The sequence below is a fragment of the Corylus avellana genome, chromosome ca3, assembly GCF_901000735.1.
Source record: "Corylus avellana chromosome ca3, CavTom2PMs-1.0".
Lineage (NCBI taxonomy): Eukaryota > Viridiplantae > Streptophyta > Magnoliopsida > Fagales > Betulaceae > Corylus > Corylus avellana.
Genome location: NC_081543.1, coordinates 25553125 through 25567631, shown reverse-complemented (window position 1 = coordinate 25567631; position 14507 = coordinate 25553125). Strand labels below are relative to the sequence as shown.

Here is a 14507-nt window from a genome sequence, read left to right as displayed (position 1 = left end):
CTCTGTTTACCACTTTATTGGTTAATTTTATGCTCTATGTAATATGTGGTTATTTCAGATGTTACAACTGTGGTCGTGTCTTCAGAGTCGGGCTCCTGCGATAAGATTCCAGACGCTGAACTTTGTAGGCATGCTAATCAGCTGCCCAGCTTTCGGGGTGAAGATGTGTCTGCGCACCTTTATGGTATGGAAAAAAATTGTCTTTTACAGTGTCCTAGGCCTGAAGATGTACGGTTACAGCAGGTAAAACGATTCGCCAGAATGGATGTACAGTTACAACGGAAAACAGCAAAGGTATCAAGAAGTGGTAATGGGTGTTCAAAGAGGCCAAGGCTGGTGGCTCTAATGGAAGATTCTATGAGCCTAGCTGGAGTTGATGACAAAAAGGATATGACTGATAAGCTAGAGTCAAATCCTACAAGGTGCACCTCTCCAGGTAAGATATCTTCTGGTATGACGTGTTCATTATTTGAAATAAATATTTGTCTATCAACTTCAAACTCTGTTTACTAGAAAATTGTTGATGTTCCTTAAAAGAGTGTCCTTGTCATGCAAGATGTCATATACTCATATTTGGTTTCCTAGTGTGAGAATTTCTATTTCCCCTTTACTTTGCGCTTATTTCCTGCAATCTAACATTGTTTTTAACGTATAAAAATTATCATACCCTCTTTTTAGTTGCTGTGGATGCAAGATGCCAGCTCTGGTTAATTTTAAATATGATATTTTCTCATGCCAGTAATTATGCCTTTATTTAGTCATGAACATGCAATGATTGGCATCTCTTGCAACTAGTAAACAATGTTTGAAAAGCTTGTCTGTAGTTGTCCCAATAATGTATGTATATCCTCCTACACCCAGCTCTTCCCTTGCCCCAGCCCCTTGCTTATCACTTGACCCTTCATGTGTGAAGCAATTCTGCAAAAGAGAGCACTTAAAACATCCATCAACTCATGTACGAACAAATTTCAAATTCAGATAAACTTTTTCACCCATAAAATATCTGTTCATATGTGCTTCCTTTCTTGCGTTTCCCTTTAATTTAAATCTATTTTAATATAAAAGATTTTCTCTAGACATTTCATCGTCCCACTTAACTTATCAATCAAAAGTGAAAAAAAGACCTTGTGTCCAAATCATGTCAATGCCTCTATGCGATGTATGTAAATTCCCACTCACACCTGCTCACACCCACTCAATTGTTATAAAGTATCTCCTCAAAGATTTAAAAACACCCATAGATTTGAGGTGCAAAGTTAAATTTCTACTTTGAAGCATTTCTACCACTTCATCACGACTACTATTTACCAAATTCTTTGGAGAGAAAAGAGTTTTTGGATAGCTAGAGAAAAGGTATCACAAATAATGAAGGCTTCAAGACTATATAATGATCAACTTTGACACATGGTTGATGCCGTAATTGACAAAAATTTAAGCTACTGTACTTGCAGAAGTGAACTTTGGTAAGGAATTAAAGCAATTGAAATATAAAATTTTTCAAATTGTGACAGGCAAACATACGGGTAACTGGACTACCTTCTTTTCCTGCAATGTTGATTGGTGCGAATAGTTCTCTCTCATGCTTTTGCAAAAGGGTTTTTGGATCACTTTTTTGTATTTAATATTCCAAGTGTGGTGTAACAATAATTATCTTTTTACATTCTGGTCATTGGCTTCACCTCCCAATGATAGTCCAGCTTGGCTGCTAACTTTTTAATTCTTTGCCTCTGATTTTTATTACAATACAGTTTGTTTAGTTATGGTGATTCCTATGAAATATTCCAATGGGAAATGACAGAGTAATTAGTTGGTTTAGTGATTCATTGTTGAGGTCTGATCTGCAAAAAAATTTATGACCTGACTTTCACATCATAAATGGAAATGTTACGAATTTATAGGTCCTTTTAGTTTGATTACATGTTTGGGCTCTCGTTTCAGCTTACCAGAGTTTGCACTGATACAAACTTTCCTCTTGTCTAAAATATACATTCCAGAGAATACTCAATTGATGAAACAAAAAAACAACCTCAACAAGCGAGGTGATAAGAGAGGTTTCAAAGTTCCTGCGAAGATCAAATATGATTCTTCCTCTATGAAGGCAGGATCATCGAACTTCAGTTCAGCGGCTGGAGGGAACAACTTTTTTGGTAAGACATTGTTAGAGAAACTAGTTCCATTTTATAAATGGAAGTATTCAACCCTTTGAAGAGAGTTTATTTATTTTGTTCTTTTCTGATTGCAAATAAACACCCTTCAATTTATATTAGTGGTATGACGGTTTAGAGACTGACTTGAGGATTCATAACATCATGCCATATCCAAATTCAGATCTCTCTAGATTTGGATCTAAAACAACCAAGCTGTAGTTGGTGATTATGGTACATAATTATATATTTACTCATATTGGTAAGACATGCATACTGCAGCCAGTCTTTTGTACACTATTGAAACCAAAACTCTTTTAACAATTTTTTCTCATATTGTGTATACTTGTAACACTAGGAAATTTAGGATAAGGAATGAAGTCATTTGTGCGGAGGTGGCAGTGGATCAATTAGGACAAAACTAACAAGAAGTTGTGGGATGCCTTGTATGTGGAAGGAGTAAAAGGGCAAAACTAAGGCAAACGGTGTGGATTGAAGTAGGGAAGAAATGATTGTTAGAGATAGTGGCATAAAAGGATCAATTTTGTTGATGCCAACTAGTTGGGATTAAAGCTTTGTTAAGTTGAGTATTATACATATAGGATTATGGCTTGCCACTTTTTATTCTTTTTTAGTTTGTACTTTTCTTTTACCAGATTCAAGGCTTTGGTCCTCACCTTCCTATATCACTATATTTTTTCCGATTCCATATATCAATTTGGTTCTTAACATATTGATTTATGACAAAATTACCTTATAAGCTCACCTATTGCTATGCATCTTCTGTATTATTATTATTATTATTTTGCTTTCAAATATAAATTTACATGAATCTCATTAATTAATGTTGGGAATTATTGTCAGGAGCATATGGTCTGAAGTTAGATCCCCATGACATCACAAAGCTTGTGGGTGACCCACCTTTGAATGATCTTCTTGATGGCACTTACAAGTGTTCTAGTTTAGTAAAAGACAAAGGGAAGAAAGCAGAAAACATAAATGGTGATTTTTTGAATTCAGTTAGAAAAGCATTCTCTGTCCTGCAGCTCTCAAGGCCTGTCCAGTCCCAAAATTTTGCAGATATAGAGAACTTCTCTGACAAGAAAATTTCCACATGCGTAGCAAATTCTATTTCTTGTGATAAAGGAGAGTCCTGCACTACAGATCTATCTTCATGTCACAAGGTTTGTTTTAATAGAGAATTTAGGACGCTGGTCAGTCAGACCCTGGATGATACCTTCAGAAGCATCTTTTACATTGGCCAATTGACTAAAACCAGATATTTTGATTTATCACTTGAAATATTATCGGAAAGTTATCTTCTAATTTGAATACCAACTCTTGAACCCTTGACTTGGACTTTGATGTTAACCAAGTAAGCCAACAAACATGACTTTTGCCTATAATTTCTAATATATATATATATATATATATATATATATATATATAAAGTTACATTTTAAAGTCATTTAACCAGATCTGTTGAGAGAGAAAGTCTCCCGTTTGAGAGTTTGGACACCCACAGAATACATATGTGTAACATAAATTATTTATTGACATTGTACATTTGCAACATGAATGCTGCAACCACTCCATAATGTGCCACATAAATGCTGTCGTTAGTAATAAGATTGAAGATTAATCAGTCAATATTATTCTTTACAAATAATATTGACGGTCAATAATCAGTAATGTACTTTTTCTGTCTTGTTTCTCAAGATCCAGGATTCTTGTAGCAAGCCTGATACTCCTGCTAATCCACTTGATTTGCCATTATATCAACCTAAAGATATTTTGAAACGCTTGATGCTTGCTGAACCCAAGGATTTGGATTCTTTGCTCCTTGATGCGGCCAAGTCTTCTGTATCATCAAGGAATACTTCCGATCTACGCCCAGTCAAGCAAATGTCTCGCAAAGTCAGCTTGCCACCATTTCCATGGTCACATACTTATAGTGGGCATTCTAGAACTAATTCTGATGCAATTAAGCTGCCTGCAACTAGGAGCACATGCCAAGGTAAATGGGTAAGAATAGGGAATGTTTCCAGCTCTTCGAGGATTGCCACTGATTGTCTTGCAAACTTGGAGTCACTAACTTATGATCAGAGCCTGGTTCCTTCAGGACTGAGATCAGAAAATAAAATTTTCCCATCAATACCTGTTAGTTTTCCACGGTATGAGCGGGATATATTATCTTCTGCTACATGTTCAAAAGCTTCTCACTTATTTATAGGTAAGAATTTCATGAGTTTATCCTGGATTCTTCTTTTTTCTTTCTTTATTTTGTTTTGTTTTGCTTCTGGTTTTAATTGAAATATTGCTTTTTCTTATAAGCAGATTCTGGAGGCGGGGTGAATTATAAAGGAAACGGTATGCCTACAATCATAGTAGCCTTCTTGGCAATCTGTTGCTTAGATATATGTGAACTGCCTGTGCATACGCATAAAGCTGTCTGTTTTTGAGTGTGTTTGTGTATTTTGGAGCAGTGGGGCCATTAGGGGATGCGGTCCTGATGTGAAGGAAACAGGGAAAAGGAAAAAAGAGACAAAAAAGGAGAATGACAAAAAGTCGGAAAGATGGAAATGATGCCATTTGATCTAATTGTTCCAAACCTTTTGTTAGTATACTATGTTATGGATGCAAATTTGAGTCTAGTACTGTTCTTTGCCTGACGTACACCATCTCATTAGTTATCTAGTAGGCCTAGAAAGCTTAAGGCTGATGGTTCCTCTGATTAAACTGGTCATATGATGTGTGAAATGTGTTACTAAGATTGAAAAATAAATATTGATAACTAGATGAGGTACGGTTAAGAAATGTGGTATAAATAGCGACACTTTTTGCATTTAATATCTGAGCTATGTTCTATTGTGTCTGTTTTCTCATGTGCTTTTTGTTTCTTACAGCTGAGCAATGTCCAGGAGTATTAGCTGCTGCTCAAACTCTGTGTGACATCGCAACTCAATATAAACAACATCCAGATGGAATAATAAGGTGGCCAAAGAAGCCTTCACAAAAGGTGATGAAAGCTCGCAAGTTGAAGTCAAATGAGAAACTTGAAGAAACGTTTGCAGCATCCATTTCTGTATTGCCATCTAACAGTATGGTAAGAAGCGTGGACCAGCTAATGTCCTCAAAGAGGCCTAAGCTCTCTATGATTGAGGGCAGTAAGGATCTAGATCATCCCAATGGTCTTAGGAGAGGGCCAATAAATTGGTCAACTCCCAGATCAAGCAGATCATCGCCGAGCAAATCGATTAAGGACTCGATCGCAGAAACTAGACATTCAACTGCTAGCATTTTTAAACAATCATGTATGATGCCACCACCTGCAAGGGTGGTTTTGGATAAGGCTTGCAACAGTCAACAGAAGGTAAGAAAATTATTGCCCATGGATTGGAACCGGGGAAGGGATGGGCTCGACTGATCGATATTCCTTCCAATAATTGTTGTTATTTGTCTGTATCAGCTTTCGGTCTTTAGCCAAACCAATTGGCTTGTACATATTTATGATGTAGGTGGAAAGAAATTGTTCCAGGGGTTCTTGCTCTAGCGGGAATGGCATTGTTGTAAGAGTTCACCCTTGAAGGGTGAACAGGGTCCCAATGTTGTAACAGTAAAGAAGTTGTACACAGCAGGGAATTCTTTGCTTTCTGTAGAGCATTTCATGAGGCAATAGAAATTTACGTCTCACTCTTTCAAAATACTCCGATTGTTCTCTCATTTTACAACTTGCTGAGACATCACTACTGCAACACTGGCTTGTGTTTGTTCAAGAAATATCAAAACTGTTGCAAAAACAGTTGAACTTTGCTTATCAGTAAACCCTAGCACATATTCTCCCAAGAGGATATTGCTTTTCTTAGAACTTAGAATGGTTTATGAATTGGACTACGCTTAATGAAGCGGAGATTACTAGTTTGAATCTCCTCTTCTCTTTTCTTGACATGTTAAAAAAAAAAAATTGGTCTGTGGATATGTTGCTGAAGCCTAAATTTGTGACCCTCATTGCAAACAAAATTATTTAGAACATTATTTTTCAATTGGAAAACGATCAGAACAAAATGAAATTAAACAGAGAAATATAAACTGTTTTGTCAACTATTTCATGATGGGGATGTAGCTCAGATGGTAGAGCGCTCGCTTAGCATGCGAGAGGTACGGGGATCGATACCCCGCATCTCCACTTTTGTTTGCAATCTGTTCTAAATCATTTTGTTTTCAAGGAAAAACCAATAAACACGTTGTCTTTTTCGCTTTCCCTGATGAAAAGTTCTACACTTTTTCTTTTTCAATATCCTTCTTTTTGACATTTTTAAATTTCTTTGCCAATAAATAACCATTAATGATTTTCTTCTTGTCCCTTTTCATTGTTCTCTCCGAAACTTTTTGCCGTCACGGCGTCACCCTTGAGAACTCAGTCATGACATAAAAAATGGGATTTATCATTTATGTAGAAACTAATTAAAAACTAATTTCATTTTGTCACAAACTAATGAAAAATTGAAAATCTAGCCATACATTTGATCCAATATTACAACTAAAGCCATAGCAAACCCTGGAGCAAAGCCTGGGTGCACCACCAAAACAAAAACCTCAGGCCCAAAAGACACCCCTCCTTTGCTCGCTTCCTTCCGTGTGATTTCGGCTGCAACCCTTCTCGACCCATCTAACACTTTGCATGATCTAGCGGCGTACGAGCCTTCAACCACGTAGGCGTAGCTTTTACTTTTGCTCCCATGAAATACACGTGCAAGTACATTTGGCTTCCCATGTAGAATGTAATTCACTTGCTTCCTTATGGAGAAAATTGGCTTCTCTGATGATTTACTTGCTCTACAATGCTCACCGGCTTCTCCTTCATATACATGCCAGCTATCTACTAGTATAGGCGTCTGCAAATCATGCATAGTCAACAAAATCAATTAACCTTGTTAATCTCTCACTAATCCAAGACAAACCCACTTGAACTCAACACTTATCTAGATTATTAATTATGTACGACGAGGCAGGGGCGGAACCAGGGGTTTGAACCTACACAAGTAAATAAATATCGTCCAGGGTGGTGATTCAGAAATCTCAAGAAATTTTTTAAAATGGTTAGATATACAATAGGGCATGAAGCTATATATGACTCAATCAAATCTGAAGGAGTATTTACAGATCTTATTGTCTAAGACTTTTTTGTGCGGTTTCCAATAAACAAGTACTACTATGATCATACCTAGATAGAATAGTCACTCTAATCACCCTTTTTACCTTATTTTTTTTAATATAAAATAAATATTTAGATACATAAAGTCCCCCGGAGCGTGTTTATGTAAAATAAAAACAGAGCATTCTGTTAACATAATTCCATAATAAATCATAAGTCATAATAATAAAATTAATTATGCTGTAATATTTGTGTATTTTTAACATCAACAGGAACCATCCTACAAAAAATAGTATTTTTATAGAGATTTTACAAAATTTTAACAATCCACCTAGATCCGTCTTGCGATGAGGAGATCATATATAAGCATATATAAAATGAGAGAGAAATGAAGAAGAGAATGGTATATATAATCGATCACCTTGCGACGGCGCATTGTATGGACGGGTTTTCCTGAGCCATCCATGAGAGTGACTTCCTCGGGACGCGCGCCGTAATTGTCAACCCGGTAGACCAAGTTTCCTTTGGAATCGATCACTGTAAATCCATTACAGCTTATTACAAGAGACTTTGTCCACACTGTTAATGACGTCATGCATCCACCACCGCCATGCTCTTCTTCTTCTTCTTCGTGGACTACTGTCCTTGACGTTGATTTTAAGAATCGAAACATCTCTCTCTCTGTCTTTCTCTCTGTCTCTCTCTCTCTCTCTCTGTGTCTTTCTGACTATCTAGCTCTCTGTCTTGGTAAGCCTTCGGAGGTTGAAGAGATTGAGGGAGCAACTATTTATAGGCTAATTAAGATGGTTTGACTGCACTCTGCATGGTTTTTTTTATTTATTTATTTTATTTATTTATTTATTATTTTTTATTTTTAAGAAGGGTGACATGCTTACGGCAGCTTTTAGGATGACACCATGCATCCCCCATTTACTATATATATTTTTTCATACATTGGGTTTATTTAAAGGCGATCACCAAAATTTTAATTGATAATAATAATAAATTTATGGCATGGATATGCATGACATCATCTTTTTATTTGGTTTACATAAATACTGTATTTCTAGGCATTAGGATACTTTATTGTTCAAAATAGATTTTAATAATTTAATGATCTAATTTTAAGGGATAAATACATTTTTTGTCCCGGTGGTTTGGAATTTTGACATATAGCTCATTGAATTTTGACAAATTGATTAACCACTTCTTGAAGTGAACAAAAAAGAACAAATTTGTTCATGCTATTAGAAAAGTACCGGACAAAATCCTTTATCCTGCTAAATGGGAGTGGCGTGGCCGAATCACCAAGGTTGCCTTGAGAGTAGTTCAGCCGGCCACTCCCTCTGAGCATATCTAAGGGTGGCTGAACCACCCTATGGCCACCCTAAATTGAAAAAAAAAAAAAAAAAAATTGGCCATAGGGTAGTTTGGACACCCTCTTTGGCCGGCCTAATTTGTGTTGATGTAACACGTCAATGCATTATGTCATTTTTTTTCAAAAGATGACTAATTTGTTTTTTTTTTACTTACCCAATGAGTGACTAATTATCACTTTTTTAAACTCATGAAGTTATTTATCACAACTCCAAATCAAAGGAACCAAAATGTATTAATTCTTAATTTTAAAAAATTTGACACCATATTTAAATAAATATATAGCACCACCATTTATACCATTGCATTGCATGTAATAATATAAAACCTCGATTGTAAAAATAAATTGAAATATTTTATAGAAGATATTTCACACTTCAATAGGGTCCATTCAACGACACTTTTTGCTTTCTTGGGAAGCATCATTATTTGATGACACTTCGCAAATTACAATTGGTTGTGAAGAGATTTTTGTTGGATCCTTTCAAGTAATACGTTGCCTTATGTAATTGGCATATAAATATATTTTTGCGTGCTATTCTTGACCTAGCTATATAAGTCGGTGAGAGTCGTGAGAGACCTAGCTTGGCATATTGCATTTTTCTGTGTCCGTCTGGGACAACCTTACCTAAATCAGTATGGCTGATTTTCAGGAGACACTGATTTTGATTAATTTAATCATGTCTTTGGTCTCATCAACCTTATAATTCTGACAAGTGTTAGTCTTAATTGCGTAGATGGTTTTTAAGATTCCAAATCTTCTCTTCCTTTGAGCCCAAGTTAGGTTTGTGTTTGTTTATTGAGAAAATATCCAGAAAAAGAGAAATATAATAAGTTAATCAACAGGGGAGGACGGTGAAATCCAAGAAAAATTATTCTACTCGTTTCCGTTATTATTTATGAAGAATTTATCATTTTTTTTCCCGATAAATTCAAAAATTTATGTAGAAAATACTATAATTAATTTGAAATTTTGTATTTATTTAATAGAAAGTTATGGAAATTGAATTCAGCAGTAACCCTTTACCCCTAAAAAAAGTTTCAATTATTTTAAGCTTCTATTTTTTTAAATTCTTTATTTTCTCGAGTAGCTTGGAAATATATATATGATTCAATATGATAGGGGCCAAAAGCCCAATAAAAATGATATGAGCATAATAAGCCCAATAAAATATGAGGATTGCTAAGGGAGAATTTGTGGGCTTTTTTAAAGAAACTTTGGCCCAAAATCATGACCCAATTTGAGTTGACCTCTTCTACCCAATGTGATCGTGCCACGTAGTTTGAAAGCAAAAAACCAGCCATCTACGATGTTCTTTCTGAACAGTTGAAGATATTCCAAGGAAGGAACCAGACTGATTTTCTCACCGTACAATTAAAGCACAAATCAACAGATAAAAAAATAAAAAATAAATAAAAATAAAAACCAAGGAAATCACTTGAATTGCCTGACGTAACACAAAGTGCAATAGATGCAATATTAATCATTCATTTAAAAAGTGATTAAAAAAAAAAGAAAATTTAACAAAACTACCATGAATTTCCACTCGTTTTGACATTATTCTTAAAGTTTAAAAATTTTCAATTAAGATTATTGAATTTTTAATTTCTTTCAATTACTTCATTCTGTTAGGATTTTTGGTTAAATTTTGTCAAAATTTTCAAAATGTCCCATTTTTTATATATATAAAAAAAATTTGCTAAGATTTTTTTTACCAAAAAAAATAAACGCCTGAATTTTTACAATTTTATTTTATTTTTTATAATAAAAAACACATCCATATTAGAAATTTTAACAAGATTTAACAAACATTTATAATGAAAGGGGATAATTGAAATAAATTGAAAGCTTGATACCCTTAATTGAGAGTTTTTAAACATTAAAAGAGTACTTTCAAAACGTGTAAAAATTTAGGAAGGTTTTGTGAAGATTTAAAAAATAAAATAAAATAAAAATTTACAAGCAATCAATGTGGCTGTTAGAATATTATGAATCCCTACTCTTGGTTTGGTTGCCAAGTTAATTTCCTTATAGAGATTGTTTTCTTGCAAGTTAATTTATTCTGTAATTATTGCATTATTTTGCAATTATTGTATTTCCTTTCTTTTAGGGCCTCATTCAACTATAAATAGGTCATTCCATTGTACAATTCAAAACACATCAGAAATATAAATTTCTTCTCTACAATTATCTTTCTATTGTCTTTTTCTACATGGTATCAAAGCCACAGTTTTCTTGGTGCCTCTTTTAAGCCTCCATTCCCTGTCCGTATAGTTCTCTTTTTCCGTTTGAGCATTCTTTTTGGTGTTTTGCTAACACAGCACCAAACGCTTGTTGCGGTTGTTTTTGTACGTGACGGAAATTTTAGAGGTCATATTGTGCAAAATCGGGAAGTCTGTGAAGAACCGAAGCTGCCACGCGCCTCCACCACTTAGCCCGCGCCTCCACGCGCCGGATACCCTCTCTGAGCGTGAGATTCATGCACCACACGCTCTCTACTCTCTCCACACGCAAAATTCACTCTACAACACAGCCCACGTCACACTGGATCTGTACATGCAGGTCTAGAGACCTTGCCGTGGACCGCGTCACACTGGATTGCGTGCCTGCAGGTCTAGAGTCCTTGCCGTGGGCCGCGTCACACGGGATTGTAGCTCGCGGTTGCACCATTGTTGCTGTGCGCGCGTCACACCGAATTATTCCCTGAGGCTGCACCTGTACCTCCGCCACGCCGGATTACTGCCTTCAGGTTTATTTATTTAATATTTTCCATTTTCCAAAAAAAAATGTCTACCAATCTTGATAATATTGTCCGTCCCATTGACAATATTTTAGACGGTTCCAATTATATGTTGTGGGCTCAAAATATGAAAGTTTTTTTTTAGTGGGAGGAGATTATGGCGTTATGTTTGTGGAGAAACTGTTGCACCCACACAAAAAGAAGGTGAATCAGCCGACAAATTTCCTAGTCGATTTGAAGATTGGGATAGTGCAAATTATAGGATTATTTCTTGGTTTATCAGTACTTCAGTTCCTTCCATCCACAGTTTGCTCCCCAAGCTTGGGAATGCAAAGGCTGCCTGTGAGTTTTTGGCAAAACGATACAATTGTACTTATGATGCCTCACTTGAGTTTCAGATTGAAACTAAACTTTATCAGACACGTCAGGAGCCAGGTCAGTCTATTGCTGATTTTTATTCTCAAACTAATAGTCTTTGGGAGCAATTATCCGCTGCAGATCCTCAACTGAAGCATCCTGAAGATGTAAAAATATTTGCAAAGTATCGGGATCGTTGAAAGTTTATGCATTTCATGATGGCTCTTTGTGTAGATTTTGAACCCACTCGGACTTCTCTTTTACACCGCAATCCTCTTCCCACATTGGAAGCTGCTGTAACAGAACTTATTTTTGAAGAGACTCGACGGTCCACTATGCACTTGCAATCTCCAGATATGGCTGTCGCTGCTACACCTCAGAGTGTTCCTAAATTTCCTCCTAGATGATCCACACCACAGTCTTCCTCCATGAAGTTAATTTGCAACTATTGTAAGCAACATGGTCACTCTATTGCTAATTGCTACAAGCTCCAAAACAGACGTCAGTCACGAGCTCCTTTCCAACAAACAGCCGCAGTTGTTTTATCTGGTTCCTCTGCACCTGCATCTTACACTGAGAACCCATCTCAATCCTCTGCTCTCACTGCATCTGACGTTGAGGCACTAATCCATCAGGTTTTTTCTCGTTCCTCTATTGCCTTATCCGTCACATCAGGTAAAAATTCATGGTTCATCGATTCTGCTTGCTGTAATCATATGACCCATGACCCCACTTTATTTTCCCAAAAGTCTGCCCTTTCTCCCAATCCTATCATTTATACTGCTGATGGTTCTAGGTTACCTGTTACTCATAGTGGGTCTATTTCTTCACCTAATTTGTCTATTGATAACACATATCTTGTTCCCCAATTGTCATTAAATCTTCTTTCAGTTGGCCAACTTTGTAAACTAGGTTTGGAGTTGACATTTTCTAACAGGGGTGTTGATATGCAGGATCCACAGACGGGTCAACTAATTTTGACCGGCTGTAAGATTGGATGTCTTTTTGAGCTTTCATTTTTGCAAACTCCTACTCACTTAGCAGCTGCTGTCACAACACTCACTACCTCTTCCAACTTATGGCATTCACGTTTGGGTCATGCCTCTCTACCACGTATCCAACTTCTTGCATCTCAAGGTCATATAGGATCCATAGATATAAAATCTTTTGATTGTGTTTCTTGTCATCTTGGAAAACAAACACATTTATCTTTTAATAAAAGTGAGTCTTCATCTTCTGCACCATTTGATTTGGTTCATTATGATATTTGGGGCCTTGCCCCTGTTCCCACTGAGGGGGGATCTCGCTATTTTGTTATTTTTCTTGATGATTATTCTCGTTATACTTGGATATATTTATTACAGCATCGCTCTGAACTCACTCAAGTTTATCAAAATTTTCATCAAATGGAACAAACCCAATTTTCTCGTACCATCAAAATTTTTCGTTCAGATAATGCTATGGAGTATAATGAGAAATCTTTTCAAAATTTTTTAAAACAAAATGGGACCCTCTCTCATCGTTCTTGTCCTTACACTTCTCAGCAAAATGGGCGTGCAGAACGCAAACATCGTCACATCTTAGACACTGTAAGAGCTCTTCTCATCTCTGCCTCACTTCCTGAACGCTTTTGGGGTGAGGCTGCTCTCACTGCTATTTACACGATTAATCGTGTGCCTTCCCCGACTATTCACAACCAAACTCTTTATTAGCGCGTCTTTGGTTGTATCTGTTTTGTCACTCTTCCTCCGCATGAGCATACTAAACTTGAACCCCGCTCTCGCTTGTGTTGCTTCCTTGGTTATGGCATCACTCAAAAAGGTTATCGCTGCTATGACCCCATTGCCCGACGACCTAGGATCTCTCGTCTTGTGGAGTTCTGGGAACATAAAATGTTCACCAGTCAAATGCCTTTTCCGCATTCTTCCTCCACATATTCTCCTGTCTTCACTGACCCCTCTATTGTTTTATTTCTTGGATCATTTGCAGATAACTCAAGCTCATTGGACGAACCTTCTACGGCTGCTTCTAATTTGCCTGATTCAACTACAGATCCTCCTGCTACATCACACACTCCAGAGCCTTCTCCTGAACTTCGTCGCTCCGATAGGGTAAGAGCATCACCTGCCCATCTCCATGATTATCATTGTTTTTCTGTTCTTGCTACTCTTCACGAACCTCACTCTTATCGTGAGGCTAGTGCTGACCCTCTTTGGTAGAAAGCTATGTCTGAGGAACTAGATGCCCTTTCTAAAACCCATACATGGGGCTTGGTGGATTTGCTTCCTGGAAAGTTTGCAGTGGGATGAAAGTGGGTTTATAAAATTAAAACTCGTGCAAATGGATCTGTGGAACGTTATAAGGCTCGTCTTGTTGCGAAAGGATTTGCTCAGGAGTATGGTATTGACTATGAGGAGACTTTTGCTCCTGTTGCTAGACTGACCTCTGTTAGATCCTTACTTGCAGTTGCTGCTATTCGTCATTGGCAGTTATTTCAGATGGATGTTAAAAATGCATTCCTCAATGGTGATCTTACAGAAGAAGTCTATATGCACCCTCCACCTGGCTATCGCCATCCGCCACACAAAGTTTGCAGACTCCGTCGGGCACTTTACGGTCTCAAGCAGGCTCCTCGTGCTTGGTTTGCCAAGTTCAGTTCTGTGGTTGCTCAACAAGGCTTTGTTTCTAGTTCTTATGACTCAGCTCTCTTTCTTCGGACTACTGATAATGGTA

General features: G+C 36.8%; 2 protein-coding genes and 1 non-coding gene across 3 annotated transcripts in view; 2 read left to right on the top strand and 1 right to left on the bottom strand.

Annotated features, from left to right (window-relative positions):
• LOC132176588 (uncharacterized) overlaps nt 1–5850 on the top strand; it is a 33125-nt gene extending 27275 nt beyond the window's left edge. The window contains exons 2-7 of the mRNA XM_059588839.1: nt 59–436; nt 1995–2147; nt 3009–3328; nt 3864–4377; nt 4482–4514; nt 5051–5850. Of these exons, the coding sequence (XP_059444822.1) occupies nt 59–436; nt 1995–2147; nt 3009–3328; nt 3864–4377; nt 4482–4514; nt 5051–5571 (1919 nt within the window). The 3' untranslated portion in view covers nt 5572–5850. The remainder of the gene's footprint in view (nt 1–58; nt 437–1994; nt 2148–3008; nt 3329–3863; nt 4378–4481; nt 4515–5050) is intronic.
• A 407-nt stretch (nt 5851–6257) lies between these two features.
• Nucleotides 6258–6330, top strand: TRNAA-AGC (transfer RNA alanine (anticodon AGC)). Its single transcript has one exon. It is a non-coding gene; the product is annotated as a tRNA-Ala (tRNA).
• A 325-nt stretch (nt 6331–6655) lies between these two features.
• LOC132174320 (protein LURP-one-related 17) lies at nt 6656–7972 on the bottom strand. Its single transcript, XM_059585994.1, has 2 exons — nt 7721–7972; nt 6656–7039 (listed from the first exon to the last, which is right to left on the bottom strand). The coding sequence occupies exons 1-2, from the start codon at nt 7970–7972 to the stop codon at nt 6656–6658; spliced, it is 636 nt and encodes a 211-aa protein (XP_059441977.1).
• Between the last annotated feature and the right edge of the window lie 6535 nt (nt 7973–14507).